General features: G+C 36.6%; 1 protein-coding gene across 3 annotated transcripts in view; it reads right to left on the reverse strand.

Annotated features, from left to right (window-relative positions):
• Positions 1-18,207, reverse strand: part of ITPRID2 (ITPR interacting domain containing 2) — a 38,664-nt gene that overhangs the window by 11,020 nt on the left and 9,437 nt on the right. For all 3 annotated transcript variants that reach the window (XM_003921803.4, XM_003921802.3, XM_074399386.1), the window contains exons 8-13: positions 17,050-17,750; positions 9,609-9,681; positions 5,478-5,566; positions 2,680-3,894; positions 355-432; positions 148-275 (exon numbers count right to left, since the gene is read on the reverse strand). In XM_003921803.4, the coding sequence (XP_003921852.3) occupies positions 148-275; positions 355-432; positions 2,680-3,894; positions 5,478-5,566; positions 9,609-9,681; positions 17,050-17,750 (2,284 nt within the window). The remainder of the gene's footprint in view (positions 1-147; positions 276-354; positions 433-2,679; positions 3,895-5,477; positions 5,567-9,608; positions 9,682-17,049; positions 17,751-18,207) is intronic.

The following is an 18,207-nucleotide window of genomic DNA, read 5'->3' on the forward strand; positions in this document are numbered from 1 at the left end:
GTATGACTAATTTTACCTACACTGGTTCACAAAACAGACACAAAGTATACAGCAGTAGAATCAAAACCTAATTTCAAAAAACGTTAAGTTGAAAAGACTTTGAATGAAAAGCTTTTTGAGCTGTGCTAAGACAAAATGAACTTTTACCTTTCCTCCTCAGTCATATGGTGATAAACCATGCTTTGCTGACGCAGCATTGCCAATTCCAAATCCATCATTTGTGTTCTAAACAAATTCAGGCTCCGCCTCATTACCTGGAGCTCCTGAAAAGTATTCTAGAATGCAAGAGAAGAAAATTACACTTCTAAATTCTACAAATTGTTTTGGAAAACAAAGATGTAAGTAAGAACTTACTTCATAAAGAGGTAGAACAGATGATTTCTGAGTACTATATGGAGCAGCAGCAAGATCAGGTCCTCTCATCATAGGGTACTTCAAAAAAGTAAAAGTAGGATTAAAATCAATGTTAAAGTGACTACTTCCAAATTACTTAAGAGGTTAAAAAGGCAGAATTTGGGGCATACATATTTTTCTCTTTAGGGTAAAAGGATCCAAAAATCCTTCATATTGTAAGCAGGAAAAAAGAAATCAGTCCTCAATGACATCTACTACTGCTAGCAGTTCCAAGTATAAGCCAACCTATGTGGGAGGAGGAGGCGAAGGAACATACATAGTTCAGATCTATTTCTTTCAGGGCTTCCTTCTTACCTGGAGAAAGTTTAAAAAAAAAAAAAAAACTCAAAAATGTAGAAGCCCTTGCAAATATCATCATGAGATTATAGTGATTATTAACTTGGCTGGAAAGAGTAGCATGCAATCATCATCGTCTTTCTTAGACATCTGAGCACTTCCTATATCCCACTATTTTAAGCAGTGAGATAAAAACATAAAAGGTATTCCTAGCCTTCAGGTGTCCTCACAGTGTAAGGAAAAATAAAGGGAACTTTAAAAAAAGTATAATACTGTGGAAAGAGTGCTATGATGAACACACAAAAATTCAGATGACATGAACTTTCCAAAAGTGATGACACTACTTGAACTGGGCCTTAACAGTAAGTAGGGCTTGCTTATGCAAAGAAAGGCAAAGGCAGGGTGATTCAGGTTTAAAAAAAAAGCGGGGGTGGGCGTGGCTTGTAGTCTCAGCACTTTGGGAGGCCAAGGCAAGAGGATCACTTAAGCCCACGAGTTCAAGGCTGCAGGGAGCTGTGATCACACCGCTGTCTCCAGCACTCATGTGGGTGACAAACAGAAACTTCATTTTTTTTAATTTAAAACAAAACGAAACAAAATAAAAGACAGCATGTGCAGATCCCTAAGAAAACACAACTGTTTAGAGCCCTGTGCATAGTTCTCCAGGATGGGTGGAACACACAGCTAAAAAATAAGGCTGGACAAGTCAGAGACCACATCAAAGAAAGCATCTGTCTACTAGTGTGCGGTGGGGTGGGCATGGGGAGATTTACTAGCTGAGTTATTGCTGGGACATCCAGGAGAAAGAGACTACAGCTGAAGCAGAAGAACAAGGTGGCCTAGAAACAAAAGATGTACCACGAGGGTGCAGGTGGACAGGGCCCTGGAAATCCCCGGCTTGACATAATTATAGTTGCAAGGTTAAATATCTCTGTCACAGACAGAACAACATTTTCTAAGGAGGAACAAGAAACACCCACATTCTGGTTAAACAGAAAACTGTTTGGGGACAACTGTCATGAGGATAAAACCTACAGTTAAGAGAAGGTGTATCTTACTATAAACTTGAGAAGTTACACCTTTGATTTTTACTTTCCAAGTGGCTCCTGTCTACTATGTCATGATGATAAGAGATCTATTACATTCATTCTAGGGCCTCCTGACTCCTTGTTGAATGCTCTCATGACTATATTACATTGCTATTTTCTTCAATCTCCCAATTGTCTAAATACGATGTGTTCAGAGAGAATTTTCAAGAAAATGTAAAAGGCAAAACTGAAGACAACTCACTTATTTTCAAAGATTTTTCTGAAAAATTATTTCCAGTCCACTAACAAATGAGAATGGTGACTTTAAAAGTGACAAGACACGCAGAGCGTTTTAAATCAAATTCACACTTTACCTGATTTTTTTTTTTCTGGTCTGGAGTAGTTCCAGTCTTTGAGTCCAGTGGAAGCAGACTAACTCTGTGCACAGCATCGGGGGTCAGTAGGTGAAGGGAAAAGCTTAGTCAGAGAGCTACGAGCAGAACCAGGAGAACGTGGTGCCACAGAAGCCAACAGGGAGAAAACTTAGAAAAGGAAAAGGTAGTCAACATGTTCAAACAGCAGAGAAAAAAAGAGAAAGTACTTTGAGAGGGAAGATTTCTTAATAATAGAAATGACTTGACCAAGATTGTAGACTAAAACAATGACAACGGATGATAGACTAAAAATGGGAGGATAACTAATGAACAGAATCTCTCTTCTAGGAAAGGAGACAGACTATGAGCAGAGAAATCGACTTTAATCAGAATTAGTTACAGCTTCTCCCTGGAAACAGGAGGGAAGGTAGAAAAGGAGGGGAGATGCAGTAAGTTTGGGCATGTCAGAAAATAAAGCTAAGGTAGCTTTTATTTCACACTTGATGAGTCTTAGGTTCTCTGTGAATTAAGAAGTGCTCAGAGCAATAAAAGAAAAAAGCTAATAAAAGATTTACTTTTTCTCATACCTGTGAAAGATTCTGCAGTGAGTTTCTAATATCGTGTAATACTCTTCGCAACTGCATTTCTATGGCTGAAGGAGGACTCACAGAGCACACTCGGTAAGGGTAGGTGGCATGTCTATGTGAGTAAGGACACCCAAAAGGGGAAGCGAAGGCACTACAGGCAACCCCTGATATGTTGGGCACACTGTGAGTGCTCAGAGTTCTTGTGTGCTCACACAGGGGCCTTTCTTGCCACTCAGAGTGGATGGAGTGAAGGGAGCAGGTGGACTGAGACATTGGTGGTGGAGCAAGCCGTGAACAGGTGGGAGTCCTTCCATGATGGCAGTCCTCCATGCGTGGTGCCTCACTCTGGGGGGCTTCTTCTTTCTTCACAGATGATGGAGAGATGAAAATGGTCGATTTAACTAAAGACTGACCATCATGTTCCACTACCCCTTTTTCCAATTCCTGCTCCTCTTCAGGTGTGTACTTGTAGGTGAAGGAAGGTGGGCTGCATCTGGTCTCTTTTCCTGGAGATAATCGAACATTGACAGAGGACACAACCCTTACTGGGCTCAATAAGGTGGTTGGTAAAGACTGAGACCTTCTAAGAGGATAGCCAGCTTTTGCAAATAAGTACCTTTGTTTTAACACATCTTTTGATTTTAGCAGGCTACGCCCTATTCTTTGATTAGACAGACTGCACATCTTCATTTGAGCTCTTTGCAAAGCTGTATTAACTCTGTCTACAGAAGAGGGAGGCCCTGTTTTATTTTCAGAGCTCACATCACTGCATTTAGCTTCAATAGAAGCCAATGATTTCGGAATATGGTGTGTGATATACTGAGTAAATTCACATTCACTGCTTTTATCCACATCACTTTCAGCACTTGCTTCCCTCAGTAGCTCTACCGTCTCTGCTGGAAACAAATCCTCTTTCACTTCAGTAATTTCAGTAACGTGATCCCCCGGACTACAGGTGGACTGTTTATTTCCTGGATTCTCAATGGTCTTGCACTGAGGGAAATCCTGGCTGCCTGATTTTCTTTTGTCAGCAACTGCTGCTGCCACCTTCTCTCTTCCCTTCTGAAGAGGGATGAGAGACTCCTCCTCTGATTCATTAAAATACGGCTGGTCGTGTGCTGCCGGTGTGGCAAGGTCTTCACCAAATGACGTAACTGTTGTCTCACTGTCACAACTATCAGCACTACTCCCCATGGCCTGCAAGGACTCCTGAACCTGTGGAAAGGAAACAGGTGGAAAGATAAAGAATCTATGTAAGAAGAATCACTAACAAGATACCAAACCGACATGGTGCTTCTGTAATTTCAATGTCTCCAGCACACTTGTGGCCCTGCTGCTGATCAAAATTGTTTTACTGCCCCTGAGCAGCAACCACAGTCATCCCCCTTCCCCTCCCTTTGTCACAAAGATTATTTCAGAACTTCACTGTTTTCCTAAAATTCCCTTTCCAACAACCTCCCTGTTTCAATACAACACACTGACTCACAGAGAAAATGGACAAACATTTCCTAATGTTCTGCCCCAACATCTATTAACTTCCTTGTATCTCTCCCCATCATTCCCCCTTCTCTCCAATCTAAAAGGAAACCATTCTTTTTTTCAAAGCGAAGCCCTCCAACCTTGGTTCCTGATCACAGCCTCTCCAAGACCAGCATATCTCTCCAGTTTCATCCCAGATTTTTCTGAGTCAATTCTTCTCTTATAGTTGCTTCCCTTAGCTGAACAACTTTCCCAAGTCATTCCATGTTATTATAAAAAGACAAAAAGACCCCTCACTCTGACGCTGTCATTCTTATTTAAAAAAGAGGCAACATTCCTATCTTATCTTCCTTATCTTCTAAAAGTTTCTCCTCCATCTCCCAGTGTTTCTGTACACTTGATTATATGACTCTTTTCTGTTTACCCCTTAAATGCTATGTTCTTAAAGGCTCTTTTGGTGTTCTTTTTCTTATCCCAATTTTCTTTAAAATATGCTTACAGATGTTTGAAATGGTTTTTGTGTGCATTCTGTGTACTCTACATATAGACTATAAACTTCTTGAGGATAAAGATGTGCCTGTTCTCTGGCACATCTAGCATAAAAATCAGTATAATTAGCCTAGCATAAAAATTAGTATGAGCCGGGCGCGGTGGCTCACGCCTGTAATCCCAGCACTTTGGGAGGCCGAGGAGGGTGGATCACGAGGTCAAGAGATCGAGACCATCCTGGTCAACATGGTGAAACCCCCATCTCTACTAAAAATACAAAAAATTAGCTGGGCATGGTGGCGCGTGCCTGTAATCCCAGCTACTCAGGAGGCTGAGGCAGGAGAATTGCCTGAACCCAGGAGGCGGAGGTTGCGATGAGCCGAGATTGTGCCATTGCACTCCAGCCTGGGTAACGAGCGAAACCCCGTCTCAAAAAAAAAAAAAAAAAAAATTAGTATAACACTCAGTAAGCTATAGGTCCACAATTGATATCAATTATTAAAGAGGCAAAACAATTACTGTAAAATACTGAAACACAATGATGGTTTTAAAAAAGAAAAATAACAGACAAAACAGATCAATGATCACAATAATATGTCTACTAGTAGTCCAAAAATTAAGGGTAAAAATAGATTTTAAAAAAATAGAAGAATTCATGGAATCTAAAATTTATACTCAAATGCTTAGATAACATCTACATGCCAGGAGTTCTGTTCTGTCACTTGAAAAATAAAGATTACACAGACTAAGTATTAAAATATGTAGTTACTGAAAAATAACCTTAAAATGAGGAAGTTAATCATAGTGCCTATTAGAACAGAAAATTTTACCTGAAGATGATTAAGGGATAGGCAGTCTGTAGAATCTTCAGCAAAACCACTGCTATCAGAATGCTGACTTGCCGTACGTAATAGATGATCTATGAATTAAAAAAAAAAATTGCTCTAAAAAAACTACTAAATAAGACTTTACTGAGAGCAGCAGTATTACTATAGTTATAAGATTCCCAGCAGATATAAAATATACAATATTTGACTACTCCTTAGAAAAGTGTGCATTACTTATGCAAAATTATAGCTTCAAAGTACAGGAGGAAATTCAAATTCAAACAGAAACTGTATCAGCTCTTCTTCTATCAGAATCTCTCACTATTCACTCGTTAATTAAGCTCTAAATCCCATCAATGTCTTATCCTTGGAGGAAAACTGGATGAAGTAAAAGATGGCTCTAATAAAAACAGAAGTCCCAAAGTAAACCATTTCCATTATGTAAATTTGTAAAGATATTTAGGAGGTAAATTTAGAAGTTCAAATGGAGAGTACAGTGTGTAAAGATTTCTATTATCTTCCCAATTTAAAAAATACAATTAAGGCCAGTAAATTAAATAATCTGAAATGCAAGCATACTTAAATGTCTCGGGTGTTTTAAATGATGCAAAATGTGTAAGGTATGAAACAATTCTTTCAAAACAATTACATGAAACTCAACAAAATAGGTTCAACTACAAAATAATATTGTTAATCTTACAGAATCTTTCTGCTCATTTTTCTGCCTCAAAATTCTAATTCCTGGTTAGTGTAACCTATAAATATTTTATGTAACTAAAAAGGCCAACTAAGCATTACAAGTATGATCACATTCTATCTACACTATAACTACCACAATGGGAGAGACTGTACAGTTCTTATATTCACCAAGGGAGAAGCTTCAAGAGACAGCAAAATTCTGCAGAACTTCAAAGCAAAAGGCTACAATGTGTTTACCAAAACCATACCATCTTCATTTAAGATATGAACCACATAGAGAAAGAGCCAAATAATATAACTGATTAGAATCTGTAATCTATTAAAGCCTACTTGGTTTGAAAAATATCCCACTGTAGACTCAGTTTCCACAGAAATTTTTCCCATTAAAAATTTAGAATACTTCTGTAATTTTTTTTGGCTTTAACAAGACTGCAAAATGAAATATAAGGAATTATTCCATATCCTTGATAAGTCTAGGTAACCTGGAATACTTGTAAAACTGAACTGAAACTGAAACTAAGCTGATACCACTAGTACTGATCAGGCATTATGTTACTTGGTAAAATGATTAATGTCTTAGGTTATAGCAGTTATCACTATAATTATTTATTTTCATGTCTCTAAACTAGATTGTGAGTCTTCTGAAGGCAGAAACGATTCTTCTTTGTGTCCCAGTATCTAGAATATGCTGACAATAAGTAATGTTTGCTGAGTGAGTCAATGATACCTATTTCCTTAAAACAAACGCAGTCATTTAAATGATTTAGAAGTGAAACTGCCTATCTGGCTGGGCAGGGGCAGGTGCCTGAGAGCGCATGAAAGCCAGAGTGAGCAGCTCTGACTGGTTCTTTCTGCTAAGGTCTGTTTTATCTGTAATAGATTACAGTCTATGCCAAGTTCACCTCACAGTTGTTAAGCCCTGTCTGAGTACACATACAGTTTAGGTCATAATATATGTAGACTGCTTAGACTTCAGAGCAGGTTTCGGGCAATGAGCAAAATGAGGAGGCCTGGGTTCAAGTTCCTGCTGTGTTTCATCATCATAAGCAATAGCTTCTCTCCTCAGCAAAATGAGATAATAATTCTTCTATCTATCTCAAGGGCTACTTCAGAAACTAAGAATGCAGGAGAGACTGTTTTGTAAACCATAAATCACAATCTAGGTTCTTCAGTCAGACATTTCTGTTTCCAAAAATACAATTGTCAACAGAAAAAGGTGGAACTAAAAAAAAGATTAGATTTCTGTCCTGAAGATACAAGATATTATTTCTAATTAAAAACTAGGAAGTTAGAGGAAACATTAAAGTGAGAAAAAAATCTGGAAATTTTGTCTAGTATCATCATAAAGAAACCAAACAACTGTCTGTCCATTCTCTGCTAAAGTAAATATTGTATGTCTTTTTTTTTTTTTGAGATGGAGTTTCGCTCTTGTTACCCAGGCTGGAGTGCAATGGCGCGATCTCGGCTCACCGCAACCTCCGCCTCCTGGGTTCAAGCAATTCTCCTGCCTCAGCGTCCTGAGTAGCTGGGATTACAGGCACGCGCCACCATGCCCAGCTAATTTTTTGTATTTTTAGTAGAGATGGGGTTTCACCATGTTGACCAGGATGGTCTCGATCTCTTGACCTCGTGATCCACCCTCCTCGGCCTCCCAAAGTGCTGGGATTACAGGCTTGAGCCACCGTGCCCGGCTGTATGTCTTTAATAAGAAAAACGTTGGACTTTTTTCAACATATTTACTGAATGCTACCTTGTAACATTCAGTAAGTCACTAAACCTCTCTGGGCTTCAATATGTAAATCTTGGTCTGGATTTGAGATTAAGGTAATTTTAATTTCAAAATTCCTATTACCAAACTGCTATATGCATTTTTACAAAACTTCTGAAGTAAATATATTACCAGTGTTTCTAACTCTGCAGTTATGATCAAGCTAAGATACTTATGTAGTATATAGGCTACTTTTCAAAATGATGAAAACGCTATGTTGTTCTCTCTTCCCTCTCACGCGCACAAACACAAAGAACCATTTTACTGTTAATTTATAAAAATCTGACTAAGGAAAAAAACCCAGATATGAATATAAACCACATCCAATCATTCCTACCACAGGGATCTTGCTCTTAAAACACTTTAACTTTATTGTTTTCTTACCCTTCTTTTAATGCATGGCAAGCTGCTTTTTCCAATGTATCCCATCTACCCATCTAAAGCAAGGACTTCTTAATGACCATAATCTCGGCTCAGAAGCACATACATACATTTATGAACTTACAAGGGGAAAAAAATTAAATAGTAAAGTTCATTTTAAGTCTAACCAGATCTGCAGTGACCTGGTGAGAGTGAAGCTCTTGTTTCTTAATACCATACTGCAATAAAAGAAAAAAATATACATGCAAATTGTCTCCTGTGAAGTAATTTCAGAGATCAGGAGGCAACAAACATGTAATTTCCTATTCTAGGAACATACATACGAGGTGGGTGGATCATGAGGTCAAGAGATCGAGACCATCCTGGTCAACATGGTGAAACCCCGTCTCTACTAAAAATACAAAAAATTAGCTGGGCATGGTGGCATGTGCCTGTAATCCCAGCTACTCAGGAGGCTGAGGCAGGAGAATTGCCTGAACCCAGGAGGCGGAAGTTGCAGTGAAATGAGATCGCGCCATTGCACTCCAGCTTGGGTAACAAAAGCGAAACTCAGTCTCAAAAACAAACAAACAAACAAACAAACAAAAAAAAACGGGTGGTTCAGCATGTGTAAAGTTTTAAAAATAAACAGTCCTACCTTCAGTGGTCATTTTCACTTCTTCCTCTTTCCCTTTCTCTAAAGCTCAAAAACTTAGTAAATCCAAAGATCAGACATTTTTTTTGTTGTTGTTGCAAGTTAAAAGTGAAAGGAATGGATTCAAAGGTTCTGTGGTCAATAATTAATAATTAAGAGAGGAACAATATCTACAGCCACTCACCTTTGATCCACAGTTTGAATTTAACTAGCTTTAACTATTGCTAAAAAAATGGGTGATTTTTGCTAGAGGAATATTCACGTGTTATACCTAGGAGCTATATTTATATAACGAAACACCAAAGATAGATAATACCAGTATATTTTTCAATCGTAATAATGTAAAAGGTAGTCCTAATCCATTGCTCTTTTGATCACTTCTCAACTAGCTCTTGCCCAAAGGTGAAAAATACTTAAGAGTATACAAAACTGTGTAATGAGGTCATTGCAGAAAAGCAAACTAATTAGTTTATGAGCTCGAACGTCTTAAAAAAAAAATACAAAAACTTTCTATAACCAAACAGTAATGAATCATGTGTTCTTTACCTTTTTACACTCATAAACACTACAAATACTGATACATAAACCCCTTTTGCAAATCAACTAATACTTGATAATGTGCTTGAGAACTAGCAGACATTGGTCCACTTACCTCTTTTTGACTTTGTAAGACCCAGCTGGTAAGTGGCTGGAACATGAGGGGCTTCTCCCTCCGTACTCTGAACCTAAAGAAGAGTTTTAAGTAGTTAAAACTAAATGAATCTATGACTAACTAACTTCTTGAATAACCATCTATTAAACAAATCAACCTAACTCAAGTGCACCAAAACATTATATATATTTAAACTTAAAGAAATCTAATCTCAAAATTATTAGAATGTTCCACAACTAAATTTTCTGGTCTATTTTCCAGTTAACGATAGCACTCAAGTTTGTAGCAAAGATAACTGACGGATATGAGTGCATCAGATGTGCACTAGCTTCCATCATTTTACCCTGTAACGATTAGCTCTTAAATACTAAAGAACATCCTAGTCAAGTGTGAAAACTAGCCCATATGGGTTTTTAACTTTAAATAAATTTTAGTAACTACTTCATTTTAAAAAAAATGTTGCTATTACATGAAAAACAGATCCATAAGAAAAAGTTCTCTAAATGTTAAACATCAAAGTAGTGTAAATTCCAGGAGAAATTCTAATACACTCACTGCAGTACATCATGACCAACACACAGTTGAGGTAATTATAAGTCTTGCACCTTTGAAAATGGAACACAGTGCTACCACTGCAGAATTACTAAATTCCCCCAAACTTACCAGTATCAAAAACTGCTCATGTGTGAGACTGAAAAAATGTTCTTTCAAGACATAATTTGAGAGCTGTACGTGGAAAAGCAGGTTTCATGACAAAACTAAAATAATGAAAGATATTAACCATAAATCCTCCCTGAAACACTGTTCAAAGAACATATCAAACCCACAAGTTGTCTTTTTGGGCTTTATTTTTCTATCTGCATAAGTACATAATTTAAGAATTTTCAGATTCCTGTATCACCACCTCTACCCCACAAACACTCTGTCTATTCTAACATAGTTAACTCTACGTCAACATTAAATACATGAGGAGTGGGGAAGATGTGCAATATTTTCTGTCACTTCACTCTGTAATAATTGGTTCTTAAATAGTAAAGAACATCCTAGTACAGTGTGGTAACTGGCCCAACATATGGGGTTTCAACCTTGAAAAAAAAATCAGAGTGCTAATAGCTAACATATTTTAGGAAAAACTGGTAGTTTTTAGTAAGAAGCTACTCGATTATAAGAAATATTCCAAAGGAAGCTCAAAGGTTAAAGATATTACCCAATTTAAAATTTGCTTTGATTTGTGGTATCTTTGCTCTATATAGCTCCATGAACCCAAGTTTGTGAATCTTTTGAAAACTGAAAGCACACTGCTCATGCAAAACCATCACCTTTAAATCAGATATATAAAATAGATTCCATTATTGTTATTATTTTAAAATTAGAATATATTCTTCAAAGCAGCAGACACATGTTCAACAGGAAAACCATTGTCTTGTGTGCAAGGGAACAATGTGCATTTTCTTTTTATATTCAACAAAACCTCTATTATTAGCTTCTATTCAAGCTCGATCTACTTCAAATAATTTTGTGTAAAGTAAATATCAACCAGATCAAAAAATTATTACAGAAATCCAAATGCCTCTTCATTTATGTTCTAGGAATTCTGGCTTAGGCACAGCATTAATACACCAAATGTCTCACTTTCAGATTTTAAAAAAATTTTAATCGAATTTATTTATTTTGAGACCCCATTATGAGACTGGCTAATTTTTACATTTTTGGTAGAGATGAGGTTTCACCACGTTGCCCAGGCTGGGGTCTCAAACTCCTGGGCTCAAGCGATCCACCTGCCTCAGACTTCCAAGTGCTGGGATTATAGGTACACCCAGGTGTTTACTTTTAAATACAGCATTATCACATATTCTATTTCCTTAGACTTACGAAATTAATCACAAAATAACATGACTTTAATAAACACCTATCCTCAGTGTCCTATCCTTCAAGATGCTACTCTGCGGCAAAAATAAATCTACTCTATCCTTTTACTACAAACTCCACAATTAACTGCAAGAAAGGAACACTTCAAAAAGCTGAGAGGATCATATTTTACTAATAAAACTATTAAAGTCAGGATTCTTCTTGTTTACCCAGCAAAATCAGAGAACTCACTTGCTGAAGAGAGAAACAGACATGCCAGTGATAATGGGTGAATTTCTTATTAATGGTCACAATTGTGGAAAAGAAGGCAGTCAAAATTGAGATGGGGTACACCACAGAGAATTATGAAGCAAATACAGAACACAGAACTTTGATTTACATGACAGCCTTTTCCTATTCAATGATTTCAAATGCTCCACAGAATTCTGGTCATTTTGCTCCAGGCAGCTTTTCATAATTAACAAGAATAGCCAAATAAAATTGAATTGAGTGATGGGTAACAGGTGTTCGTTATACTATTTTCTCTAATATTCAGGTAAGTTTGAAACTTTTCATAATAAAACAGTTTCACAATTTTTTTCAGAAGCCACTAAACCAAAGTGATAAAATTGCTTGGTCTCAATGTTTTGGGATTTAAAGATGCATGAAAAACAACTTTAGAGTAACCCACACATTTGGGTTACTTCATTTAAAAACGTTTTCATGAAACAATGCATCTTAATCAATGTTCAGCTAATATGACAGGCACCCACTTTGGTTTCTTTTTTTAAAGTGTACTTCTTGTTTCAGTGAACCACTCTGGTGTCTTAAGAGCTGTCACGTTACCCTCGACTCAGAGGGATCTTCTAGGCCCGACGTGTATTGTATTCCACAGAACAGCAATATGTGTATGTTCTAACTCAACCCCTTCTCTAAAGTTTAAAAAGACTGTATAGCTGTTGTCATTGTATAAACATTATATATAAAAATGGTTTTCAAAGAAAATCAAAACTAGAGCTTTAGAAATTACAATTCTGTCTAATTTCTAATGACAGCTCAAAACACGTCAAAGGGAACCATTATTTTTCCAAAGTCATAGCATGGTGCTGCACATCAGAGGATGATTTCTTGTATGATGGCTGACTATACCAACATAGCTGACCTTTAGCAAATTGTATGGTATAGGTAGAAGGAACCTGAATTCAAGTTTTATTCATGCCACTTACTGGCTAATGGCCTCTGACAATTATCTGCAATAATTATCCATATATTTTTTCTCTTTTTTATTTTAATTTTTGAAACAAGGTATCGTTCTGTGCCCAGGCTGGAGTGCAGTGGTGGAATCATGGCTCACTACAGCCTCAACTGCCTGGGCTCAAGTGATGCTCCCACCTCAGCCTCCGGAGAAGCTGGGGCCATGGACATGCACCACCATGCCCAGCTAACTGTAAAACTACTTGTAGAGACAAGTCTTGCTATGTCGCCCAGGCTGGTCTCAAACTTCTGGGTACAAGTGATCCTCCTGCCTCAGCCCCAACAAAGTGCTGGGATTACAGGTGTGAACCACCATGCCCAGCCTCAAAATTAAAATTAACTTTTAACTGCAAAATGAAAATTAAAATTTCTACTTCACAGGTCCTTGGAGTGATCAAATGTGACTATAAGTCAAAGTACTTTGAAACGGTAAAGTAGTAAGAATGTACGAGATCCTCCTCTGCCAACCTACACTGACACTCGCTGTGCTCCTTTCCCTGTGAAGCACTCACATCAAAGGGAATATGACAGCCCTCAGAAAGATGAAGAACCACTGCTTTAAAACAGTATCAAATGATGGAGAGGATGCTTCCTCATTTGTAAAGGGAAGAAACTAGTAAATGAATTAAAAGATCTCTTTTTGTACTAGTTTATGATTCTGTAAATTACTTGCAAATGTTTATTTTAAAAAAATACTCTCGAGTTTTACACATACACAAAAAAATATCATTTATTTTTAATGTCAGGTAAATCTTTTTAAAATAGAAATTAACTTAGGTTTTTTAGGTATCACATAACAAAACAGTGGTTAATTGGGCTTTGGAGCAGCAGACATCTGCACATATCACATGTTAGAGTTTATATGCTAGGGCAGACTTATCTTCAAAAAACATACAGTTAAATTTGAAAGGCCAAAGGAAAAACTTAACTATCTGTCAAATATCTGGCTGATGTGGGATTAACTCAGACCAACAAACATAGAAAAATCCTAAAACTTAACAAGTAAAAATGAGTAGTGAGATATATTAGTTAAATCAATAATTAGTATGAAGACAGGGCTAGAAACAATTACTAACATATCTGTAGCTTAAAAAGATTATATACATATCCAATAACGGTTATATTTAATTAAAAATTCATTTATAGGGCAAGAAGACTACACAATAAACTGCTTACAGAAATAAAGAGATAAAAGGTTTTCTTCTTAAGAAGTTTTTCCTTTACACCTAAAAGATGAACATCTGCTTGAGAAGAATCATTTTGGTTTAACTTGTCAATCATACTACTATTCTATGGCTTCAGAGAGTTACCATGATATATTCCAAATAAGCCATTCAAGAAGAATACAAGAATTAACGAAGCAAATCATTTGAAAGAATTAGAAATTCAAGATAGGGTTTTACAACTTTTTATAAATAGTTACAGGCTGGGTGCGGTGGCTCACACCTGTAATCCCAACACTTTGGGAGGCCAAGGTAGGTGGATCACGAGGTCAGGAGCTCAAGACCAGCATGGCCAACACAATGAAATCTCTTCCCTACTAAAAATACAAAAAAATCAGCTGGCTGTGGTGGTGTGTGCCTGTAATCCCAGCTACTAGGGAGGCTGAGGCAGGAGAATTGCATGAACCAAGGAAGTGGAGGCTGCAGTGAGCCGAGATCACACTTTTGCACTCCCGCCCGGGCGACAGAAAAAGACTCCATCTCAAAAAAAAAAAAAAAAAAAGGAAAGAAAAAAATAGTTATAAACATTTATAGCTATTTTAAATAGTCTACAAGACACTTTATAAGGCAAGTTGACTTTTAAGTGAAAGTAGTCTCTGGCCTTTTCTTTTTCTAACATAAGAAATAGAAACTTACATTGTACCAGGCCAGGGTCAGTCTCATCATCTATTTAGCGCTCTCTACACTTAAGTATTTTGTCTCTTTGCTGCTGGCGACTATGGGATCTTACCTCCTGTCTCAGATGGATTAGGCGACTTCATGCAGTCAACACGTCTGCAACATTTTCTCCTTCCTAGCTTCCCAAAGCAGCTCATGCTCAGATAATCTTTCTGAGAACTGATTTACTGAGAGAGAGAGAGGCTCTAACTTGTATTTATTCATTGTTTTCACAGCAAGAAGGTTCCCAGCAGGAATCAAATCACAGTGGAAATAGGCCCCAAAGAAAAATAGTAACAAACTACACTGAATAGGATCTAAAAGTCAGCTTCAATAAGATTGTTCTCTTCATTTGTCAGTATGATTCAAATGCTTGGGAGAAGAGGAAATTAAAGTAACACATTATTTCCTTTCTTTATCCATTGTTCTACAAGCTCTCTTTAAAGTTCCCTAAGGGATGAAAACACAATTCCAGGAGGTTTTGATCCATATTTTAAATGTATCTGAAGATACATTATTTTCTTTAAAATTCTCCATATTTACAATGTAGCTGTGGTCGACCATATATTTTTTTGGGGAAAAAAAAAAAAAAAAAACTTCCATTATTTTTCAACCACCAATGCATGTAATCTTAGGCTTCAAAAAAATGTTCACATCAATGCCACATTACTTTCTTCATTAACCTTTTCTTGCCAGTAGAGGGGGCAAAAAAACCCAGCCTATAATTAAAAATTAACTTGCCACAAAAGTACATCTAGCACTTCATGTAAGTGTTTTAAAAACTTTTTGTGTATGCTAACTTAAAAAATTTTAAAAACTAACAAACTATAGTTTAGAATTCAGAAATTTCAGAAATTAAAAAGAAACTTCCTTGACTTCTTTGAAGAGTGACTTATTTGAAAATATGAGTGTTGTTCATTTGGAGTCACAAATATAAGATATGCAATTACCTAACATAATTTGTATAGATCTTTATGCCCTATTGTATTAAACAATGAAATTAACTGACATATATAATTATCATACAAGAGGAGTCCTAATGGTAGGCAAAAATTTACACTTTAATTATGAATGCTGGAACAAGTTTAGACCAGAACAAAGTCAAAAAGGAATCAAGAGTGAAAAGAACCAAGGTTTTAATGTAGTCATCACAAAGTAGTCATCTTCCACACTCACTATGATGAGAAATAAACTACATCAGGAGGTAAACATAGAAAAAAAATAAAATATAAAGAAAAAAAAGGAAAAAAGCTCAAAAGAAAATGTAAAACATTCCAAGGTGCTGCTCCTACTCACTTTTTATTTCACTATTCAGTTGTAATTAAAGTATTAACCACAAAAAGGTACAAATCCGTATCAGTAACTGAAATTTTGCAATAAATGAAAAATCTTCACTAATGTGGGAGAGAGAGACTCACCTAAGAGGACATTTATGAGCTGAATCAATTATCTCATTTTCTAATTCCCTAAAATAATGGTGTGTAATGTCAACACTACTGTGAACTATTACGAATCTAATGCAATAAATCACAAAAGACAAATTGCACATTACATAATTTGTAACTTTTCACCAGCACACATATGCCTCATTTTCCTCGTGTAAAATGAGACCACTACTACGTGCCTCACAGACTGCAATGAAGTACTTCAAGAGCCAAGAACAGTATACCCAGCACAGGGTAGATGCCTGATAAACGTCAGTTTTCCTGCCCCAAGCTATATATAACTCCAAAACAAATGTATCAGTTCCTACTATTCAGAAGCAGTTTTAGCTGAACCTCATTCAAAATAAGTATCTTTATCCTGTCCAATCCAAAATTTATGTTAACTAGCAGGTATATCATCACTGGACACAAACAAAAAGTAACCAAACGCTGGTCTTCTGGGCTTGCAGAAACCCTATTCCGTGGCCTTTCAAACCTCCTTGTTCAAGGGTCCCTGTCCTCCCTGTGCAGGTATGTAGTATCTTCATGTTCTTTCCAGTCATATGCCAATACCTATCCCCAAAGTGTTCTTCACATATCCTTACCACTGACATATGTTAAGAAAAGCTTGCCCAAAGGCACACCGCAATTCAGTGGCAGACAGAACTAACACCCCTGTTTGATTTCAAAGCATGTGTTTTTAACTATTATGTAATATTGCTTTGAATTTAAATATACTCTCTCAGGGCTTTCTTGAGCATCAAAATCTTACCCTTGAGAGAGAAAAGAGGGTTAAGGTTCAAAAATCAGCTAGTGGATGAGTATCTGGAGTTGCTGCTGAACTGTCCCATTACCTCGACATCACATAATCCTGAGACCAATTCCTTGTTTGTGAAACATAAACTTGCAACGTCAAAAATAGGATAAATTTTTCTAGTGTAACTCTATTAGCTACCTCTCATTTTAAAAGCATTTTTGGTACTTTTTTTTTCCTAGTTTGAAACTTGAAAACAATTTTAGTAATTTTTTACTTACCTCTTCCATTTCGAAGGAGTCCTTCTGCTGTGTCATTATATTTCTTATGGATGGAATTGTCAGTGGTGCACATGGCTCTTTTTCAGGTGCAGATACATGCACACTTTGTAGCTCACTGCTATTTTCCAGCTCACTAAGTCTGGATATGTTGAAATCACTACCTGATTTGGATTCTATAATACCAGATTCCTCACCCAGCTTTTTCTCGTAACTTGGAGTTTCTTTACTTTGTTCATTTTCAGTTTCTTGGTTAAAATTACTATTTGCTTCATGAGAAATTCTATCACTATCAGCATTCTCCGTAACAGCTGCTGAACTACCCAAGACTTCTTCTTTAACTGTAGCCAACATAGAAGATGACTCTTTCTTCTTTATAATTTTTTGAGACTTTTGATCATTTTTATTGCCACTTTCTTCAATCACTGAAACATTGAGAATCTTTCCTTTATCAACTGCTGGAGAAGGGCTACTACCTTCTCCTTTCTCTGTTTTATCAACACATAAATTTAGTTTTGATAGTGTTTTCATTAAACGATTTGCAGTGTTACTTCGAGTTAAAGGTGGAGGTGAGTCTGTCTCCTTGTTAGAGGTCACTGAGGACATACTTCCAATTCTCTGCAGGGGAGTCCCAGAGACTTGTGAATATAAAGAAGAAAATGCATTGGCCACAGTAGTAAGCACTTCAATTTGACGAAAACGGCCTACCAAAAGAAAGAATATTATTTATACGTATGTTTATGTTTATATATACATATATACATGTATTAAATGTATATATTGTTCAGAATTTCAAAAATGATACTTAGATCACAAAGATTATAAGGCCCTGTTTTTTCCTTATCTAACACTTAAACCTTCTCTACATTTATTGGGTGGGAAGGAGGAGCAAGATTTTTACTCTAAGCACTAGCATTATCTTTTTAAAAAATCAGAAATAAGCACAAAGCATAATGGCAACACTGAATAAAACAGAAAGAACTAGCTATTGGATCTACAGCTGTGATTCTGTTCTTAAGTCTGGAACTCCATTAAGACTCTTTCAAAATTCTCCTAAGAAAATAGTAAGTATATATTTTATACCTAATTTGCAGGGGGAGGGATTTATTAATCTCTTAAAACTAATCCATGAACAATGTAGGGAATCCTATTTTGGGAACT

This window comes from Saimiri boliviensis, chromosome 5, assembly GCF_048565385.1.
Source record: "Saimiri boliviensis isolate mSaiBol1 chromosome 5, mSaiBol1.pri, whole genome shotgun sequence".
NCBI lineage: Eukaryota > Metazoa > Chordata > Mammalia > Primates > Cebidae > Saimiri > Saimiri boliviensis.